The sequence below is a fragment of the Prunus persica genome, chromosome G1, assembly GCF_000346465.2.
Source record: "Prunus persica cultivar Lovell chromosome G1, Prunus_persica_NCBIv2, whole genome shotgun sequence".
Classification (NCBI taxonomy): Eukaryota; Viridiplantae; Streptophyta; class Magnoliopsida; order Rosales; family Rosaceae; genus Prunus; species Prunus persica.
In genome coordinates, this window is record NC_034009.1 from 17,182,663 (window position 1) to 17,204,075 (window position 21,413).

Below are 21,413 nucleotides of genomic sequence, written 5' to 3' on the forward strand. Positions count from 1 at the left end.
CCTTTCAATACTCCGAGCTTAAAACAAATTGTTCTCGGATCATAGGAACAGGGTGGTAGTGGTAACACTTGGAACCGCTCACTTTCAACATCAAAGGCCCATGCCAAACGAGATGGGTCCTCCTACCCAATCCAATGAAGAAACCCATTGACATAAGTCCCATGATCATTCATACTATCAAAATAGTTTTGGTAGGCACAAGGTTTCCCCAACGTTTCTCCATCAAAAGAGTCGGGAGGGTGCCCAATGTCTCTCCAAATCCCAGAGCCAACAGTCAAAACCATTACTTGTTTATGTATAGGCATAATCCGAACTAGCTTATAGACATCACTGATGGGGCTGAACCCAAAACCATAACGTCCTCCAACTGTATCAGGCTTTGAAGGTGTTGGGAGAGATAAAAACTCACCAGTAACAGGATTGGAGATGTGGAGATGATGGACTTCGTGGTGACAGAGGAAGCCATTGCACGAGCCTACAATGCTCTTACTTAAAGTTCGGAGACTTTTGTTTATACAGGAAAGCTTCAACACGACGTCTTTTGGGTTGCAGGTCCTGTCAAGGTCGACCAAGAAGTGACCCAGGCACGAGTATCCAGTGATCAAAATGGAAGCGGGCGTTCGTGAAAATAGTTCTTTGGTGAATTGAGGGTCTGAGAGCCAACGACGCCAAGACTTGCGAACTCGCTTGCATTGGATGAGAGTTTTTGTTGGGATTTTGCAGAAGATCTCCATTATTATGTGCTCTGGCAATTGCAGAAGGTAGGGTTTATGTTCATGCTCTTCTTCTTCATCGTCGACTTCTTGTTTTGGGGGTCTGTTTCTGTTGGTTGATGGTAGTTTAATTCTCTTCATTGATCGAAGCCTGTCGTTGCGGTAGGCTGGCTAAGATCGGAAAAGCGTCTCAGAGTTTCAGCTTGAAGAAAGCTTCTTCAACCCAAAGCTGCGGTACCTAAAATGGGTATGACTAATGGGCCTGCCAGTGTGTGTGAGAAGGAGGGGTTTCGTTCGGTTGGTATAATTCAGGGAGGAGTGAAACTGTTAAACTAATTTGAGGGCCTTAAACTCAAACAGGTGATCAATTAGAAACAGAAAATATGGAATAGTGCACTAGGATGACATTGCTTTATTATTATAAGCATTTGAAAAAGATTAAGGTTCCTCAAGTCTTTTAACTATGGGTGGCAATTTCCGATATGACTCGATACACGACTTGATATCCGCATTATTAAATTTTTGAGTGAATTGTTGGAAGTTTGAATGAAATTCAAGGACATTTGTCCCACATTGGTAGAAAGAAGAAAGAGTGAGGTTTGGTAGAAAGAAGAAAGAGTGAGGTTTTTATAAAAGTATCTCTAGTGCAAGAGGCCAGCCCAAGCAAGAGGGGGCCATAGGCTTGGGAGCAGCTCCAGCCCGGGCAAGCCCAAGGGGAGATTTGGCGAGTCACCTCGCCTTCGGCCTTTTGACCCACAGTTGCCAGAAATCAATGGCTACAAGCCACGTGGCTTCTCCTGGAGCCTCCAATCCAAAAATCTTATCAAATCCAATGGTTGTCCATTTTTTGGCTAAAAAAAATCAAACAAATTTGTAAAAGATATCTAAAATTTCTGAATTTTTTTTTCTATAAATACCTACCAATATTATTCACTTTCCACACTAAATCTTCATACAAATTCATCTCCTTCCAATATTTTTCACTTTCCACACAAAAATTTATACTACTAAATTCCATTTGTGTAAAATACAAATGGCCTCCTCCAACGAAACCGGAGGCGATTGGACAACCGTGAAAGATATTTTGTTGTGTGAGTGTTGGGTCAAAGTTGTTTACAGCCCGATCATGGACAATGAGATGAAGTCCTCTCGTATATGGAGAAAAATTCATGGAGAATTTTGTGAAAAATTGGGTTTGGCTCGTACGGAAATGACATTGGCTAGTAGGTGAAAATTTTTGAATAAAGAGATAGAAAAATGACATTTCCAATATTTTTCACTTTCCACACAAAAATTTATACTACTAAATTCCATTTGTGTAAAATACAAATGGCCTCCTCCAACGAAACCGGAGGCGATTGGACAACCGTGAAAGATATTTTGTTGTGTGAGTGTTGGGTCAAAGTTGTTTACAGCCCGATCATGGACAATGAGATGAAGTCCTCTCGTATATGGAGAAAAATTCATGGAGAATTTTGTGAAAAATTGGGTTTGGCTCGTACGGAAATGACATTGGCTAGTAGGTGAAAATTTTTGAATAAAGAGATAGAAAAATGGAGAGATGAGTTGGCAAAAACGATGGACAACATTCGAAGCGGTCAAAATCTTGTCAACGAGGTAAAATATTTATAAATGCTATTTTATTCAATTTAATGTCACAATTTTTTTTATATTTTCTTGCATTTCCAATCATTTTTTCTAATAGATTATTCAAGCACAAATGTGGTTCGGTGTCATTGGCCAAGGCAAAAAAAGTTTCATCAATCACCAATGTTGGGACGTTGTGAAGAATTGTTCGAGATTCAAAATTATATCCACTGGTCTGACAGTTGTGTTGAATGAGACGCCGCTCCACAATTCACCGGCAACTGATTCGCTATTGGATTCTCCAATGGATCAAGACTCACTAATCCAACATGAGCCGAGGCCTATTAAGAGAAAGGCGGCAAAGCCAAGAGAGGGAGCACTTCGAACACTGAATATGCAAAAAATTTAGAGCAAATTGCTAAGAATGGGGCACTGAGAATTAAGAGAGACTTGAAAAGAGAAGAAGCTAACAAGGCATGATTTGAAGCATATGCAATTGAAAGGCAGCAAGCATAAGAACAACACATAGAGGATAGAGAGATGAAAATCACGGCCATGGATACGAGCCATATGTCTCTTGAAAAGAAGTCCTATTGGAAGCTAAAACGAAGGGATGTTATAAGAAGAAAGTTTTTCCATGATGATGGACCTAGCAACACAGATTGGTTAAATGATCAAAACCATTAGGTTATATTGAAAAATTTGCCATATGTATTAATTTGTTGTATTGTTTCTCTTTTATTGAATAAAGAAAGCATTAAATAATATAGCTATTTATTAAAAACATTTCATACATCAAAACAAACCTAAATTCATTACAAACCACACACAAAACAAAGCATAATTAAAAACAAACCTTAATTCATTACAAACAACGCATAAAACAATGCATAATTCCAAACAAAGCATTAAACTTGACTTCATCAACTGTGATTGCCTTTCATCTCCCATAAGTGCTTAATTAAGTTAACTTGACGTCTCTTGTGAACATATGAAGATTGCTGTTGAAGGAAAATGGATCCTCCTAATATAATTTCACCACCACTAATTAAATAACGGGGTTTTATTATTTTAGGTTCGACCCATTCGAGACGCAAGTCTCTTAATTACAATCCCTTGCTTCAAGAGAACACTCTTTGATTCCATCATAAAGAAACAGAATGTGTGTGTTTGATTTTGCAACTGCTCCCAAGTCCAACCTCAGGATGCCTACGTATCCCTTGCGGGAATCAAGCCACTCGTAGTTCAAAGATTCACAATGAATAAATGACTCATCGCAAAATGAGGAATTTGAATGAATTTGATTAAGGAGTGTTTGGGTGAATTTAGCTAAATAAACTAGGGATTCGATATGAAATTGTGTTTGGGATGGTTGCATCTAGATTGAATCTCTAGGTTGCCTACGTACCCTTTCAAAGGGATCAAACCAACGTAATTCGAAATTTGGAAATTAACGGGTAAGTGTGGCCCACTAATTGAGAATTTCTGTTTGAGAGACTTGGATTTAATCTCATTAGAGTTTTCATGGGTAGATGACCCATGGAAAATTGGGTGGTTTTGTACCACTTTCATTGTTGTCAATGTCCAAGAAGAATAATGAGTAATTTTAATTATCCCATTAATTTTTCCTAAACATTGACAATTGCATTTGGGAAAGTGTTTTGGCAAAACTTGGTTAAGATAAACCAGATATTTAAATTTGATTGCGGTTGCGTCTATTGGGATGTTAGACTGCCTACGTACCCTTGACGGGATCAAACCGACGTAGTTCCAAATTTGGGAATTAATGGGTAAGTGTGGCCCACTAATTGAGAATTCGTGTCTTTGGGACATTTTGGGGATTTTCATAGGTAGATGACCCATGGGAATAATTGAAAATTAATGGGTAAGTGTGGCCCACTAATTGAGAATTTGTGTTTAAGAGATTTGAATTTAATCTCATTGAAATTTTCATGAGTAAATGACCCATGAGAAAAATTGAAAATTAATGGGTAAGTGTAGCCCACTAATTGAGAACTTGAATTTGAGAGATTTAATCTCATTGAAATTTGCATGGGTAGATGACCCATGAGAAAATTTGGAATGGTTTTGTACCGTTTTTTTCTTTTTTCCAATGTTCAAGAAAAATAATGAGCAATTTTGATGAACCCACTAATTCTCTACAATTGACATTTGCATTTGTATCCATGCATGATTTGGAAGATTTGAGATTAATGGGCTATTGTGGTTGACAAGCCCGTTAATCCATATTGATGCTCCTTTGGCATCTTTTGAGTGTGAGCTGGATGCTCGTAGCACGGCCAATCATTTATCTGGAGTGGAGTCATGGACACAGTATGGTTGAGTCGCTTGGCACTCCTTTTTGAATAGCTTCTTTGCCACAGTGATTGATTCCCATATTTCTTGTTGAGATTTTGTGGGCATGTTTGGTAGCCATCTTGTATTTGAGAATTAAGGCAGATAGACCCGAATGACGTAAGCATTTTATTGAGCCTTCTTGACCGTCAATTGATTTAGTTCTCGTGAACCTTTGCTGACACTTTTGTGCTTTTACTTGCATAGCTTGGTACTGCAAGTAGCGAACTCACGTCTTCGTCCCTTGGAATACAAAGGAGTACAAGTGCCTGGACACTTTGTTTTCATTTGTTGCAGTCACCAAAAGTGATGTGAGGGACTTGAAAGACTTCATGAGTCTTGGTCCAAGTAGGACTTGCACAATGACAGTTGAGGATAAAACTTGGAGCAAATCATTGGTCCTTTTTAAGTGGACTTGTAAGCAAAGCGTGAGGCACTTCTGTTTTGCCTTGAGCTTTTATGCTTTCTTCGTCACTAAACTCCTTCTTGAGCATTTGGTTTGTTCTGTTTCACAAGCCCCCCCTTTTTTTTTCACAGCCTCACGGCTACCTTTCCCCTTTTATTGTCCTTCCGTTGTTGTTGCTATGTATTGCTGAAGGCATCCTGGGATGGAAGCATTCGAGCAGCCAAGCCATATGACAATCTTTCTTGCCGTTTGAGATGCTTGAAGGCATAGTAGAGAGACCCAATGGTTTTGCTTGCTGTTTGGAATGATGCAACCGTGAAGGGAAAGTGGCCCTGCTTTGCTCCAGCTGGTCCCTCATAGCTTGGTGCCATTAACAAGTGTCTTCTAATTTGATTAAGACACCCCAGGATAAAAGTCATGTCCAAGTAAAATCTGAATTGACCTCCTTCATGATTTGGAACCCCTGGATCTTCCAGGAAAGCAAACCCCTTGTCCATATAGGATTGGGCTATATGTATTTCTTTTATATAAAGAAAGACATGTGCCCCACAAATTAAGATCACCAGCAAAAAGAATGCTTTTGATATTCTTTCTTTGTTTGCTTCTCCAGACCAGCACATAGCCTTGCTCAAAGCCACATGTTGCACCATCAAAGAGAAGAGGATTTCACGTGGTAACCCGCATGCCATTCCTTAGTTCTTCTTTTTTTATCTTACTTATTTTATTTATTGATTGAACTAACTAGGATTTTTTTTTTTTTTGGCATGGGCAGCAATAGTAGTAGCAATTGAAGAGCCTCCAATTAATTGGATGCTTTCGGGCTGACTTGGAACCAAAAGAGACAACTTCTCTTATTGTCCTTTGTGTGCTGTAACCTTCCCAAGGTCAATAACCCAAGACAAAGGGAAAGAGAAATCATCTTGCCTTTCACGTGGTAACCCATCCCATGAACTCCTTTTTTTTTTCTTTTGATTTTTTTTTTGTCTGTTTCCATGCTTCTGACCTCTTGTCTTCTCTTTTGTATGTAGAGATTGTGCTGCCAGCTTGAAGGTTTTGGAGATTTCTCTATCTGGTGGAGGAAACCACCTGTCATTTTGCTTCAGAAACCCAAGAGAGAACTTGTGGTACTTGCCTTGCCAGCTCCCTTTTTTTTTGTTTGCTGTTGCTGTACCATTGCCTATGTCCTTTTCTTTTACTCAATTCCCAGTCAGAATAAACCAAAGAAATATTCAAGAGAGGGAGGAGGGGCTGTGCGATACAGCCCCCCCTTTTTTTTATTCCATTACTTTTTTTTCCACGTCCCTTGTTTTTTTTCTTTTACAAACAAAACCCAACACACAGAACCACTTTTTCTTTTGCTCCATTCTTCCTCTGTTGGCTTTTTTCGTTGGCTTGCAGGCAGCTAACACTCATGAGGAGGCAATTCAATTTCCATGCGCCCCTTTTGGTTTCGGATGCTTCATACAGAGATTTTACACAGGGACTTGTAATTACAAGCTTTCGCTCTTTTGATTTTGATCCCATGGTGGGTTCATCTCTACATCCATGATTTGAGGGATTCTTTGCTCCTGGAAGGGCTTATTTGGTGGTGCATGATGGCATAGACTATGCCATAAAACATGATGATTGAAATCATCATGGAAGGCAAACTTGAAAACACTGCTGGAGTTCTTTGAGCGGAGCCAAGCCTCGGAGAGATTCTTAACCTTGGTTATGATGATTTCAATCATCATAGCCGAGGATTTCTGTGGATTGATCCAACAAACTGCTGGGTGCGGATCGTATCCTCGGAATTACTTGAGCGGAGCTGTCCCTTAGAGAGATTACTGACCCTTTTTATGATGATAGAAATCATCATGGCCAGGAACCCTTGAGTTGAATGGAACCTGAAATCTTGAGCAAAAAATCAGAAAATCGTGCCATGAAACTAATCTTTTTACCTTGAAATGGCTCTTTCCTTTCTCAAGTCTGCTTGCTAATTTTTCTTCTCGCTATGACTGTTCTCCTTTCTGCTCTTTTTCTGTCCTCCTGCTGTTCTCTCTCCCCCATTCCTCCCCTCGTGTCATGCCTCTTAAAGAGGCTATCTTATGATGAGTTTGAATTCAAGCTGATGACCACTTCTCAACCGAGATACTTATCTCTTGGTGTTTCAAAACCACTGAAATACATCTATTTTATTTTTATATGTTTTTCTTGATAAGATTGCAGGGACAAAACAAATTCAATTCTAACCCAAGTCGAATTCTTGGCTAATTGCTTTTGTGAAAATTTTCCGTTCAACAATTGCATTTCCTAATGACAGTCAATCATAGGGTTGTTGTATCGACCGTCCCTAATTAACGGTTCGTGCTCCAGTGGGTGTCCGTTTGCTCCCACGGGCCGTTCATAAATTCTTGTCAATGCCGCGTTCTTGGGATCGGGTTTCAACATTTCTGGGGCATCATAATCATACTCATCCTCCACAATCATGTTATGGAGGATTATGCAAGTAATCATAATGCTTCGAAGCACTTCTTCATCAAACATACGAGCATCACTCCTAATAATTACCCAACGAGCTTATAGGATATCAAACACCTTTCCACATCTTTCCTATAACTCTCTTGAAAGGCAGCAAGGCTTTTTCCCTTCTCCAATTAGGGATTCATATTTTTTTTTACGTCGGCTAGGTAGTATGTATCCAAGTACGGTATTGTAAATTTGATACATGATCTAGAGGGAATGACCTCTCAAGACATCGTTGAATATTGAGGATTGACCAAACACATTGAGGTTGTTTTGAGATCCGGCAACTCCAAAAAAAGCATGCCAAATCCTTGTATCGAATAATGAAACGGCCTCCAGAATTCTACTTTTTTGGCTCTTCTTATTCCCATAATCTCCTTGCCAATCAGTTGGGAAATTCTTTCACTGCCAGTGCTTGTAGTCGATGCTTCTAATCATGCCTGGGAAACCTCGAGCCTCAACTTTTCGTAGAAGCCTTCGGAGGTCCCTAGGCGTAGGTTTGCGAAAGTAATCCCTCATGTAACGAGTTTCTATTCCATCACAGAATCTAACCAAGCATTCTAGGAAAGTTGATTTCCCCATCCTAGCAATCTCATCTGCCTGGTCTATAGATGTCCCATATGGAAGCATCCGTAATGCAACGGTAAGTTTTTACTCTGAAAGAATACTCAAAGCCCCAAGAGCATCGTACTTCTTAAAGAAGTACATAACACCCTTACCCAATTTAATCATTTTGATCAATTTATGTAATTGTGAAATTACAATTTTGCCCTTATGGTGTAGAGTCACTTTGGTCATTTTTTTATCGGAAGGATTTTAGGAAAATGAGTGGCACCATTGCGTAGAGCTCGTTGATATGAATTCGTAGACATGCGGCATGCCCAATTCCAATTGTAACAAAGGAGGAAAAGTCTGAAAACGAAAAGGATGTAATGATTTGAATTTTGACTGAAAAAAGTATATTAGTTTTTCTTTTATCTATATATATAAAGCAAAATGCAAAGAATGGTGAAACATTCAAAATACTAGAAAACGCCCTTGGTTAACTAGTAGGAATAACAATAAATTAGTTAACTACATACACATTATCCGAAATGAATCTGGATTCTTTGTTTGGATTTTCTCTGTCATGATCTGCTTGACTTCTTTTCTGCATATGTCACCTCATTAAAATTTAATTCAAGGATCTTTAAGTTGACACATCATCTTTGGAACAAAATCCAATTTTCTCATAATTAAAAAAGAAAAAAAAACCCCCTAATTGAAAAATAGGAATAATCATGGTAGAGAGAATCCAAGCAAAGGATCCGAATCCATTTTAGATTTTAAAACCCTAATACGGGTAAGATTTTGTATTTATAATGACTAGATACAATGAATAATTTGAAACCTATGTGTATGTTCCTTTATCAATACGTAAGTATTTGGTATTGTTAATAATCTAGTAAAACAAATTCAATTGTATAATTTTAACTATATTCCTAAATTTGAAATCATTCCTCGAAATAGATTCAATATTACAATGTATCTAATCATTCAATTATGTTCTATTTGGTAGTTAGTTTTTCTAACCAATTTAAGGTGGTTAAAACAAACTTTTTAAAATCTCTTTATCCAAAGTGAACCTAGAGTCCATTTGGATAAAATGATTTAAACCAAGAGCTCATTGGTGTATGACAATAAAATTAAATATAAACTATATTGACAAAATGCATTTGAACATAAAAACAATAACTATAAGACGACTACACTAAAAATGGGTGAGTAGCCATAACTTCTAAGTTTCGGGTAATTTAAATTCGAGATTTGAACTCTGAAATTCAATCAAAGACCTAAAATTTGGGATTAAAGCTTAAATATCAAGTGCATTGCAAGAATGAAACTTGCATTCTTAAAGAATTGCTAAACCCTTCTCGTTTGGATAATATGTGATATGGATTGATGCTTCATATAAACCATACTCTAAAGTGGTAGAAATTGAATTGGCTTTACTTACCAAGCGTCAAGTTCACATACCTTTCAACTTTTCACTCGTAAGTACACGTAGCACTTGCTGCTTTGACTCCAATCAAGATTCAAATCAAAACTCAAAAGCTCCAATTTTTATTTTTATTTTTCACATGATGATGCCAAACAAAAGCTTACTTTAAAAGTACAACAAATTCAAGCGAAAGAAACATCTAACCCGAAAAACACACCCAAAAAAAAAACAAAAAAAAGAGCAGCGAACAACCTAACAATCCCAGTTCGTCACCGACGTTGACTTTCCATTTTTCCACCCAAATCTGAAACCTCATTGGTCTGTCACTGTTTGCATGCTCCAATCGGTGACAGGCCAGCGCACAAAGACCGTGTTGTGTAAACTCAAAGCAAAAAACAAAAAAATAAAAATAAAAATAAAAATAAAAAAATAATTAAACAAAAATATTTCCAGACGATAGAGAAAGTTAAAGAAGCTCTTTCGTTAAACATGCCCACAAAATTTATCTCTCTGCATATTCCTCGCATCTTTGGGAACTCGAATTCTCATCAAAGCAGAAAAACGAGGATTTAGAATTCGAATTCTCGCATTCTCGCATTCTCGGCTTCTTAAATTCCCAAGTTTTCCTTCTCTGTTTCCGTGTTTGTGCTTCAATCAATCAGTTTTGGGGGGAGAGAGAGAGAGAGAGGTGGAATTGATTGAGCTCCGGTGAGTGTGGATCTGGCAGGCGAAGCCAATTGAAGCCTCAGATCAATGCTTTGTTCGGAGGCAATTTAGGTCCCGTCGTATCTATAATTCGGTTAGTTAAACTCATTTTTTGTATATATATATTTTCAGCTCAAATTTTGAATTGACAAGATCTGAGCCCTGTCTGCGTTTGTATTATCTTTAGTTGAATTTGATTTCTTTTAGGGTTTTTACGAGGATCTTAGCTGGTTTTTGAAGTTTTTATATGATTTTGGTTGTTCTAAAGGCAAGATCTGCTTCAGTTATACTGATTTTCGACTGGTAGATGAGTTTGCTGAGGTATTTGATCGAATTGAGCTCCCATTTGCCTTCTATTTGGTCGCTAAGAAAGTGTAGCATAGGAAAAAGGAATGAAATTGGGAATATATAAAGATGGTTTAATAATATGGTCTTCTTGGGGATTCAAAGGCTAATCTATTTGGATGGTCTGAAGTGTGCATTTTGAGAGTTTTATCTTGTCATGTATAATTCGTTCTCAATGATTGTGTTTAGATTAGGCATACTAATAATTCACTAAGAATGTTTATTAGTTTTTAAGAGGGCATGTAATTATGGGATATAGTTATAAATTGTGGATTTTTTTATTTTTTGTTTCTGTAGATTTTGATTGTTCTGTCGAGTGTGACGGCGGGACAAATTGATGAACGGGATGATAGAATGCAGTGTATGCCATTCAAAGTTGGTTTCCCCGAACACTAAAGCTTTCTCGAGGGCATATGACCGCCACAAGAGCAGGTTATCATCCAAGCAACGTGTTCTCAATGTCCTCTTGGTCGTTGGTGATTGTATGCTAGTCGGTTTACAGGTTTGCTTTCATATATGGACTTATTTTCCTTATCTTTGTAGTAATCAATTTTTTTATTGCAAGACAAAGTATTCAAATTCAAGTAGTGAAGTTTATTATATTTGAAATCTGGAATTTTTAAACATGTATTTGATAATTCAGTTTTCCAATATTTTCTGCATGATTTAACAAGGTTGAGCATGTTTTCTCAACTACCAAGGCCGCTACCAATGTCATCATTGTCAGCCTACAAGAGCTGTTGTTATTCTTCTACCAACCCTCAAACTAGCATCAGCACCGCCACTACCATCATCATTGCCATAGCTGTGGCTTCTGCCACCTTATTACTGTTCCTTGCATTGCCATCTATATTTATTGTCATCACCTTTACCCTAGTGGCTAACATTATGCTAACTTCCTTTGACCGCTGCCCCCACTGTTACCATTTCACCACCCTGCCATGATTATGATGATATTACTGTTGCAAATGCCGTATCTGTTTCTACTGTTGTTACTTCCATTATCTTTACCATTCCTGCCCTCAGAAACTCATGTAACTTTTGTTGAATTTGATCTGATTTAACTTATCAATTTCATTTGTTTGTTTTGGACTATGAAGATAGTTTAAATATCAAACATGTTAGAAAGCATATAAAGATTGGAATCAAGTTGATTGATCATATTGTAGAAGCAATAACACTAACAACTGTTTCAAAAAGTCCTTTAGTCGATGCTATAAATTTTTTGTGCAGTTCTTCATCCCAATTTTTTTATCACCTGACATGGCTATTTTTTTACTTTCTCTACCAGCCTATTCTGGTTTATATGTCCAAGGTCGATGGAAAATTCGAATTTAGCCCGATTAGTGTAAACTTTTTGACAGAGGCTGCAAAGGTTCTATTTGCGGTTGTCATGCTGCTGTTGCAGGTATTGTCAACATCTTTTCCCTCTCCCTTTCTCAAATAAGCACGACAATATTCATGCCTTTTGATTTCCACTTTTATTAAAAACAAATACGAGTTGTTTTATTAGTAAAATCTAATTCTCCAAGAGAAAGAAGATTTCAGATTAAGTTACGGTTATTCCCCAATGCTGTTAAGTTCCAGCATCTTCTCTGGGTTTTGGTTCAAACTGGATTAAGGTCCAATATGAAATTTACTTCAAAATTTTATACTGTGCTGTCAAAGGCATCAACTCCTGTATGGTGTGTTTAGGTTCTGAGATGAGGCTAGAAAATACCTTAATGCCATGTGAGGTGCAGTTACTTGGTTGAGCGCCCTTTTTATGCGAGGTTGAGAACTTAGGAGCTCCCTTGTATTGAAGATAGTGAAATTAATTATGCCAAAAGGACAAACTTGCTTACACGTTTTTTTTGCTTGTTTAAAATTGAGGGGTAAAATTGTATATGAAGAGAGATATCTGGTGTGGAGGGAAAGAGATGAATGATAGTTGGTAATAACGCTTGCTTTCTAGATTATATTACGGGTATTTTGTGAAGTACTTATGATTCTTTTATTTGTAATGGGCTTAATTTGTTTTGTGTTCTTATTGACGTTTTCTTTAATTCTGCAGGCTAGGAATCAGAAAGTTGGGGAGAAGCCTCTTCTCTCAATTTCAACATTCGTGCAGGTTGCCTTTTCCACTGACATTACAGTTGTTGATATTTCTAAGCTCTTGTTTTCATAACATTTATGTCTGTTCATGATATCGTAACAAATGGAAGTTGGTCCCTCCTTTGGTTTGTTCTGCATGGTTGCTTATTAGGAAGCATTATGTGATCCTTTAGTCTTTTTTTTCTTTTTAATTTCCTTTTCGGTATCTTGTTTTGCTTGTAAGCTTCTTTAGAGTTTATATCTTTAAGAAGGGAAACATGGTCGTTTGTGATCCAATAAGATTATTCTTCTCTTTTTGCAGGCGGCTAGGAACAATGTGCTTCTTGCTGTTCCAGCATTTCTTTATGCTATTAATAACTATTTAAAGTTCACCATGCAGGTAAAGTAATTTCATAGATCCTCTTAGCATTCATCTCTGTGTTCGGGTAGCATATATTCAAATTTTAGTATGATTGATGGGACCTCATGCTATTCCTATAGAGAAGTTGTGATATGACCAAGGTTTTTAGCTCTAAGGACTCTCCCTCATGTAGTTTTTGAGCCCTTCTGAAAGGATGTATTGAATCTCGCAGGTCTACTTATAAAAAGTAGCTTTTGCAGTGTTAAGGTCCAAGTAATATTCTAAAAAAGGTCGCACAAAACAAAATTCTTGGATAGAGATATGTGGCCATGCACTACACCACACTTTGTGTGCGACATGATATATTCATGCCGCAACTGCTTAGTTGCCTAGGAGGGAGTGCGAGCCACCAGATTATTTATACCTTGTAATTCTTTTGAGTAGTATGAGCTACCAGAATTTGCTATTGCTTGGGCTTTATGGGAATTTTTACATGTAATGCTACTAGGTCATCCAAAGTTTATCCTGATATTCATCGGACGTTTCCTATTCATCGATTTTGGAGAGCTTTGTCAATTGATTACTGTTCACAACCTAACCTTATTTATTTTGCAGCTATATTTCAATCCTGCAACTGTGAAGATGCTCAGCAATTTGAAGGTACTATTAGTTTCATAATATTTATTATCAGCATCTTAGTGATGGTAACGATTCTTTCATGACTTGCTTAGCCTTGCTTTGCCCCGGAACGCCTACTATCTTAAACCTCTTAACAACAATATTCTCACTTATTTTAAATAAACATAAACATAACCTAATAGCCTGGATACCCTAAGGGATTGTGATACAGTTGAAGGCTGTCACCAATTCCTCTATGTGTTATGTGCATCGATATTATCTGGACTCACTACTCAATAAATTAGAGCATACTTCAAATCAACAAATAGGCTTCAATTTATTACTTATGCACACACACTTATATCTTCAATGCATGAAGATGGAATGCGCACATTGTTTTCAAACCTTATTTTGAAACAAAACATCTTTTTAGAGAAACCAAGAGATATTAACAACTTGGCAGGACTTAATTTCTCACTTCTCATACTTAACTTTTAAGAACCATAGCAAGGAAGAGTCCCTGAACTATACGAAGTCTAAAGGGCAGACCAGAAACTTACTTGATCCCGAAGTCTCATATCCATTCCTACTCCTGAATAATCATAAAAAATCTTTCTATTCTGCTCAACCCAAAAAACCTGCGAACACCCTGCAATTCCAAAGACTTCTAGCTTTCATGTGCATCGGTTTCTTAGTTGTTTATATATACAATCCCTTTTGGAATTTATCTATAGGGATCCCTCTTAATAAGTTCTCTGTCTCTGTCTCTCCCTCTATATATATATTGTAGGGCCTCTCTGATACAGTCAACTGCCAGAATTTCTGATCTATAAAAAAAATTATGCACTATAAAAAACAAGTACATATATTGCAAAGTTGTGGCTAGCTGAAATGAGATTTATGAGTTTAGTACAATAACTTATTTTCCGAGGCAATGTGTTAGTCTTTCATGTAAAATATTTAATTAGGGTATGTGAGTGTATCGCTTTCGTAATAAACCTGTGTGAGTACCCCTTCTTTGGTCTTTCCACGCCTATGGTTCCCAATCTTCATTTTGAGCTGGTTGAATACATCTGGTGAGGAAGATATTTTTCCCAGTGCTCAGTGGTAGGACTCTTTCTGAAACAGTCCTCTTGGGGGGAAGCTTGTGCATTATGCATTTACAATCTCCCTACAATCAGTCTCATAAAAGATGCGTTATTCCAGCCTCGTGAAACTATTGTTTTCATGCCTTCTGTCTTTTAATTTTACTAGAGCAATTAAAAGATGTTTCATGACACCAAACCCAGTGTTAGTGGCATGAGATGTCTGACATGGTGACCTCAATGAAAAATACCCTGCACGCTGGTGTTCGTTCCACAGGAGTTGCTTGCGATGCATATTTATCTGGCTTGAAAAGATATGCTAAGATAGTTTTTGTTTCACTTAGTTTCACCTGTAGAAATTCTGCTGTTCGTTTTAACAAATTTGATATATTTTTGTCTTAAATTAATCAGTTGTTAAATTTCTGGAGTTTGATGGACATGCAGGTGTTGGTGATTGCTGTTTTATTAAAAATGATAATGAAACGCCGATTTTCAATAATTCAGGTTAGTATCCTAGTTTCTTAATCTTTTGAGCCAGAAAAAGAAGAACTTTTACTACTTGTACATTTATGTTCTTTTCTGGTTCCTACTAGGTGGGGGAGTAGTCACTTTTAGAACTTTGGATGAACTTATTTGAACATAATCCTTTTGATGCTGTGCTTTGTTATATGGTATCAAACTGATATTACTTTGATACAGTGGGAAGCCCTTGCTTTGTTGCTCATCGGGATTAGCGTAAATCAGTTGCGATCTTTACCGGAGGGTTCCACTGCTTTAGGTCTTCCAGTTTCGACAGGCGCATATGTATACACTTTGATCTTTGTAAGTGATTTATGATATTTTGTTGTTTTTACTAGTGAATGTCATCCTGTTTAACACGCGCCTTTTAGGTTAATAATGTTATCATCATGTTGACTTATCTTAGATTCATTTTACAGGTAACAGTTCCATCCTTGGCCTCTGTTTACAATGAGTATGCTCTGAAGAGCCAATATGACACAAGTATATACCTCCAGGTGAGATATAGGATTTTATAATTTGCTCATGAAAGTAACTGGTGTTAGTATTAAAGGATGTTGAGGAATTGGTTTTCTAAAGGTAGCAAATGGCCATTTGCTTCTGTACATGCAGTCAGTGATCTAGTACCAATTTGGATCTTGATTACTGTTTAATGATTTTATTTTGGGTGGAGCTATCTATTCTGTTTCTCTAAATTTAATAGGTGGTTTATCCATATGGTCGGGCTTGGGCTGGAATTTGCAAATGATGAGCATGCCATATAATCTCTTGGTAGCTTAGGTTATACCAAGAAAGTTGGAATTTTGGCAAAATTTCTATGGGTTTTTGGGAGTCTATAAGGAAAATAAGGCCTCTTTGACCCGGAGTTTCAGTATTTCACTGATGTTGAAGCTTATGGACAAGCTGGCAACATGTCGCCGAGATGTCGGCAATAAGGTGGAAGGACATACCCTTTTCCACTCATTTTGGTTTAGATGTGTGACCTCATCTAAGATCAATTGCCTCAGTGTGAACCTAGAGCTTCATAAACATATCTTAGCAGCTTTTATCTCAAGTTTCCCATTGTTTATACTTTGTTAAATTCATGTTTGGACAGCTATTGAAATCTGAGAAATATAAGTCATCAATTTATCTTCTTCATTTTAAGTCTTCTTTTGGCTGTGCAGAACTTATTTTTATATGGATATGGTGCTATATTCAACTTTCTAGGAATATTGGTAATGGCCATTGTCAAAGGTATGAACTACACTATGTTTATTTGTTCTTGCAGAGAAATCAGTTTATTTATTTATTTTGATGAATAAAAACAGTCTGAAAGAAAGTCCCATGTACAGAAGTAGTACGCAACAATTTGAGAGCATAAAGCAAGTATAAAATCAAAAAGCAATGAAAGGGAGTTTCATAGCTCAGAATGCCACCTTTAAACTTTATCCTTCAGCTATTTAAGATGGTCCACTGGCTTTGGTTGCTGTTTGTTTTAATTTTCTATTTAACCACAAGTTCTAAAGGAAAAACTAAAGGGTCTATTCCCGAAATCTCTTTATTAGATGCTTTCAAAAATCTGCTGTGTCATCCTGAGATCAAAGCTGTAACTGATCTTGGCACCTGGAAGAAACAATTAACCCCAAACAGAGAAGACAACTCCTCACCCCTTCCAATCTAAAGGGCTTTTCTGAGAAAAAGATGAACTTCGCTTTTGTATGCTTCCTTGCACTTGTATCATCTATTTATAAATGCCCTTGCTCTCTGAATAAAATTATCCACCAAGTCTTCTCAACAAATGCCACCACTTTGGGGATTTTTATTCTCCAAATTTCCTTCCAAGGGTACAGTATGCATTTAAACCCTAATTAGAGAACACTAAGATAGTTTGTAGACTCCAGTTCACTATACTTCCCATTCCTCAGAAAGAACAAAAAATGCTATCACTGTTACCTCCAACTACTGAGAACTAACTGAAAGCAATATTCATTATTCAATGGTCAGATTCAAATTTATTGACTCTAGTAGCACTTGTACTTATTCAAGGAAGTCATATTGTTATTTATATTTTCCCGATCAATATAGTTTTGGAATATAATTATTGTTTAATATAGTTGAATGGTGTAAGAGGGCCATTTCACAGATAAACTTCTTCATTGCGCTTTTGCACTGTGGTATTTTATGGTGGAAACTTGGGAAATGTATTGTTGTAAATGGGTGTTTCGAGTCTAACCTCATGTTGTATGAATGTTTCAGGTCCAAGTAGCTTTGATATCCTTCATGGTCATTCAAAAGCTACAATGTTTCTGATAGCTAACAATGCAGCACAAGGAATTCTGTCCTCTTTTTTCTTCAAATATGCAGGTTAGTTTTCCGCAATAGCAATTTCAGGTGTAGGTGTCATGCCAATTTGTGTATGGACACATTTGCTGTAATATAGAGATTGCTACCGGGAATGAGAGCGAGATTCTTTTATTCAGCTTCTGGTTTTATTAACCATCACTTTTTGTTAAATTTCATTTTTCTCGTCACTCTTCATTGAAGATGTTATTCAATATTTTCAGATACGATTCTAAAGAAGTACTCGTCCACAGTGGCCACTATCTTCACAGGCATAGCATCTGCTTTGCTGTTTGGTCATAAATTGACGATGAACTTTGTTTTAGGAATTTCTATTGTCTTCATCTCGATGCACCAGGTAACCTAATAATGGACCTCTTTTTTTCATTAGTTATTAATAAGGCTTAAATGTTAAAATGGTCCTTGTGTTTTATCTCATAGGCCAATTTAGTCCATGTGTTATTAATTTGGCCAATTTGGTCCTTGTGTTTGTATATGTTAGTCAATGTGGTCCATTCCCTTCAAAATATAAAATATAAAATATTTAAAATTAATTAAAATAAAAACGGTAATTGATTATAAAATTTTAAATTCAATCTGAAAATGGAATTTTTTTTTTTTAAATTTCACCTTCCCCAATTTCGCGCACACACCTCAACCACCTCCCAAATCCAGCCACCCTCACCACCACCACTCCAACCCCAAACCATAGCCACCCTCACCACCATTCCAACCCCACCTAACCACAACAACTCTCTCTCTCTCTCTCTCTCTCTCTCTCTCTCTCTTGGCTTCCTCTCTGACAAATCACGAAGATCTTCATAGCCGGTCACCGTAACCTTGATGGCTCTACCACTAATTGATCATCCTCGCTGAAGCAAAAGTCAACGATATTCAGGCCAATGGATCGAAGAGGAGAGAGAGATGAAGGGTAGAGTATGAGAAAATCTTAAACATAAGAGAGAAGAAAAATTGCAGCAAGAAAAGAGTAGGCATCAATTCAACTAAGAACCCTTTTTTTTCCTACAGGAATCGAGACCATTTGAGGTTGAGGTTGTGTGGCTTTTAATCATTTTAGCATTATTATTATTTGAGTTTAAATCTTTAGAATTAATTACAGATTAAATATTTTTATTTATTTATAGGTTTTAACATAATTTTGACAGAAAGGATCAAATTTGTTAACATATACAAACACATGGACTAAATTGGCCAAATTAATAACACAGGGACTAAATTGGCCGATAAGGTAGAACACAGGGACCATTTCGACATTTAAGCCTATTAATAAAGAGAATGAGAGAGTTTCAAAACAAGAAAATGTGTAATTAAAAAGAGCTTTCTTTCTTTTTCTTCTTGTTCTTCTGATTACTTCGTTGGGTGACCTTTTGTTTGTTTCCACTTTCTATTTAGTTCTTTTCTCCCATTTCGAAAGTCAAAGAAGAGGAACAAAATGGGAAGCTAGAAATGATAGATGTCGATGATAAACAGAGGTATGCTCATTCTTTTTGCTCATTTTGGTCATATAGGATAGTGGTGTGGCATGGCAGCATTAGTTGGGAGTTAAACCTCCTTGTTCAGATGCGTACCCACTTTCTTGTACATGTTACTGTGTTCCTGTTGTATGCTTGACAGAAACACCTAGTCAAGCACTAAACCATTGATATTTTATTGTTAGGCCTAACAAGAATAAGTCACCAAGGAATTAACGTTTTGAAGAATTTTTTTACTTTTGATACTTCGCCATTTTTATAGTTTGTACTTTTGATACTTGGTCATTTCTATAGTAATAATGTAAAATTTGAGGCAGACCTAGAGTTCTGATTCCTGCTTTGAACAATTGATTCTCTAGAAGGAAATTTGAAATTTGAAATTTGGTGCCACTCTTTCATGTTGACCTCTTCATCACCACTTATACCTCACAATAAATAGATCAAGAAAAAAGAAAAGGAAAAAGGAGCCTCCAGTATGAGTTTTTGGGGGTGGGGTCGTTCGGTGAGAGGCTAGTTGTTATTATGAAGGAGAAATTCATGGAAAAATAATTTGTTTATTTTTCTTCATGATGGTTACTAATGTAGATGCTTTTCTTGATTTAGGTCAAAGGATTCCTTTATCAATATGGCAGCAGGGGCAAATGAAGAGGTTTAGAATTGCAAATAACTTTTTTCTTTTAAATATTAATTAATTAATTAATTAATTTTTATTTCTCACTCTTTTTATAAATTTACCTTTTCCAGGCTAGTCACCGAGTGGGACCTGATGAAAGACAGCCGCTTTTACCCACCTAAAGTTAATTGGAGTATGTTGTTCTTTAACTATTTATTGTTTGCTACATGCATCTGCTGCATAATCTATTTAACCATGTTGAGCAAAAAAATTACCAACGCCACGTCGAACCACAATTAAATTGGAGTAGTCTTTCTTACATTTTGCAGCAATTAAAATAGCTGCCACATCCAGTAACCAATTAAGCCTATAGATCTTGGAAGGGCTACATTGTGCAATTAGTGTCTAATGAGACATAACGTTCCTTTATGTCATAAAATGTCAACCTGAAACTGGCATAACTGGCTTTTATCTGTACATAATCAGGCTTTGTTTTTTTGCTTATTGTTGTTGTTGCAGGTTGGTTTATTTTTTCTTTGAAGGAATTCTTTTGGGAGGAATTAAACAATACAAGAGGATAAGCAAGGTTCCTCAAACATTCAATAAATTAATCTGAGAAGAAATACTTTTCTACTGTTTTCGGGGATCCCTTTCCCATGTCACAGGGTTTCCCTAAGTTGTTGTGTAAAGCAGTTTATATAAACGAATACAGAGTATACATGCCTTTGATCCTAGTTTTTTTGCTGCAGAAGATTTGGATAGAGAGAATAGCAACATGTCCACAGTGATTTGGTTCCTTCCTACCTGCACTTTATCTACCAATGTGATTTGTATTAGCGTTCTTTTGTATTCCTTACCGTGGACCACATAGATATTTCACCCCAAATCTCAATTTTTGTATTTTTATTTTTTTTATTTCATACAGACTTAGATTTTGTTTTGGTATGGGACAGCATTCAGAAAAATAAAGAGAATGTCTACGAAATCTTGTTTGTGTACTTAACGCCTCATTCAAACGTGTTTGAATTTATTTCTTTTTCTTTTCTAGCGGAATCTGAGACATGATTTATTGTTTTATTATAGGGAAAGGCTTGGCTCCTTAAAACTGAGTTTTATTTTTGGTTTGTTTTAAGAGATCAAGGGTTGATCCTCATTTTAGGCCACCAATATCTAACTAGGATTGTGAATTTTATGCGGTCGTATAACGTCCACCACAAGGAACGTTAAAATGTCTTTGGATGCGAGTGAGTTCTTGTGGTTTCAAGGGCCATAAACTCAAACCAGGTGATGTTTCTTGGAGTGAGAATATGGTGATATGGAGATTCCTTGGTTGTGTTTTGGAGATTCCGGTTAGGTCCTTACAGCACATGAACAATGGGGAAGTAATACTCAGAATGTTAGGCAGAGGGATGGATTTCGTTTCGGAAGGCTATTTCACATGCTTTCTTACTTAGTGTTGCACAAGAGCATCTGATGTCATTTGTTCTCTACCATGACAATATATCAAAACTAAGAGTCCTGGGTGAGAGATACTCTTCCAAATAATGATCTAGCTCTGGTTTAACAAGCTCTACACTTGAGTTGAATTAGAAAGTAATTTTGAATGAATCAAACACTGTTGGATTAGGAATCTCCTCTGGATTATCCAATACACTATTTTATGCATCTTGATCTCTCAGGTGTTTTCTTAAAGGCATTTTGGTATCGCTACCATGTTGAACTAGTAGACGTT

General features: G+C 36.8%; 2 protein-coding genes across 5 annotated transcripts; one reads left to right on the forward strand and one right to left on the reverse strand.

The window, feature by feature from the left end:
- Window positions 123-854, reverse strand: LOC18790798 (F-box/kelch-repeat protein At3g06240). The gene has a single exon (XM_020554819.1). It carries the CDS (start codon window positions 852-854, stop codon window positions 123-125), a length of 732 nt encoding a protein of 243 aa, XP_020410408.1.
- LOC18791142 (CMP-sialic acid transporter 2) lies at window positions 9,539-20,728 on the forward strand. Of its 4 annotated transcripts, none has more exons than XR_002269678.1 (17): window positions 9,541-10,346; window positions 10,895-11,099; window positions 11,889-12,005; window positions 12,651-12,707; window positions 12,993-13,070; window positions 13,647-13,691; window positions 15,179-15,238; window positions 15,434-15,556; window positions 15,673-15,750; window positions 16,420-16,489; window positions 17,492-17,599; window positions 17,800-17,933; window positions 18,989-19,068; window positions 19,672-19,717; window positions 19,813-19,874; window positions 20,201-20,267; window positions 20,431-20,728. XR_002269678.1 is itself a non-coding variant. In XM_020554779.1 (16 exons), the coding sequence occupies exons 2-15, from the start codon at window positions 10,935-10,937 to the stop codon at window positions 19,861-19,863; spliced, it is 1,212 nt and encodes a 403-aa protein (XP_020410368.1). In that variant the 5' UTR covers window positions 9,539-10,346; window positions 10,895-10,934; the 3' UTR covers window positions 19,864-19,874; window positions 20,201-20,728. The 4 variants fall into 4 exon arrangements, 2 of the variants coding, with proteins under 2 accessions (XP_020410368.1, XP_007222782.1); XR_002269679.1 differs by having other exon boundaries at window positions 20,434-20,728; XM_020554779.1 differs by having other exon boundaries at window positions 9,539-10,346; window positions 20,201-20,728.

Bases quoted from the DNA above. Each gene is read 5' to 3' on its own strand.
- LOC18790798 (XM_020554819.1), bottom strand. From the start codon at position 854: ATGAAGAGAATTAAACTACCATCAACCAACAGAAACAGACCCCCAAAA.
- LOC18791142 (XM_020554779.1), top strand. From the start codon at position 10,935: ATGAACGGGATGATAGAATGCAGTGTATGCCATTCAAAGTTGGTTTCC. The intron at 11,100-11,888 runs GTTTGCTTTCAT...TTTCTCTACCAG, and splicing joins GTATGCTAGTCGGTTTACAG to CCTATTCTGGTTTATATGTC. The intron at 17,600-17,799 runs GTTAGTTTTCCG...CAATATTTTCAG, and splicing joins TTTTTTCTTCAAATATGCAG to ATACGATTCTAAAGAAGTAC.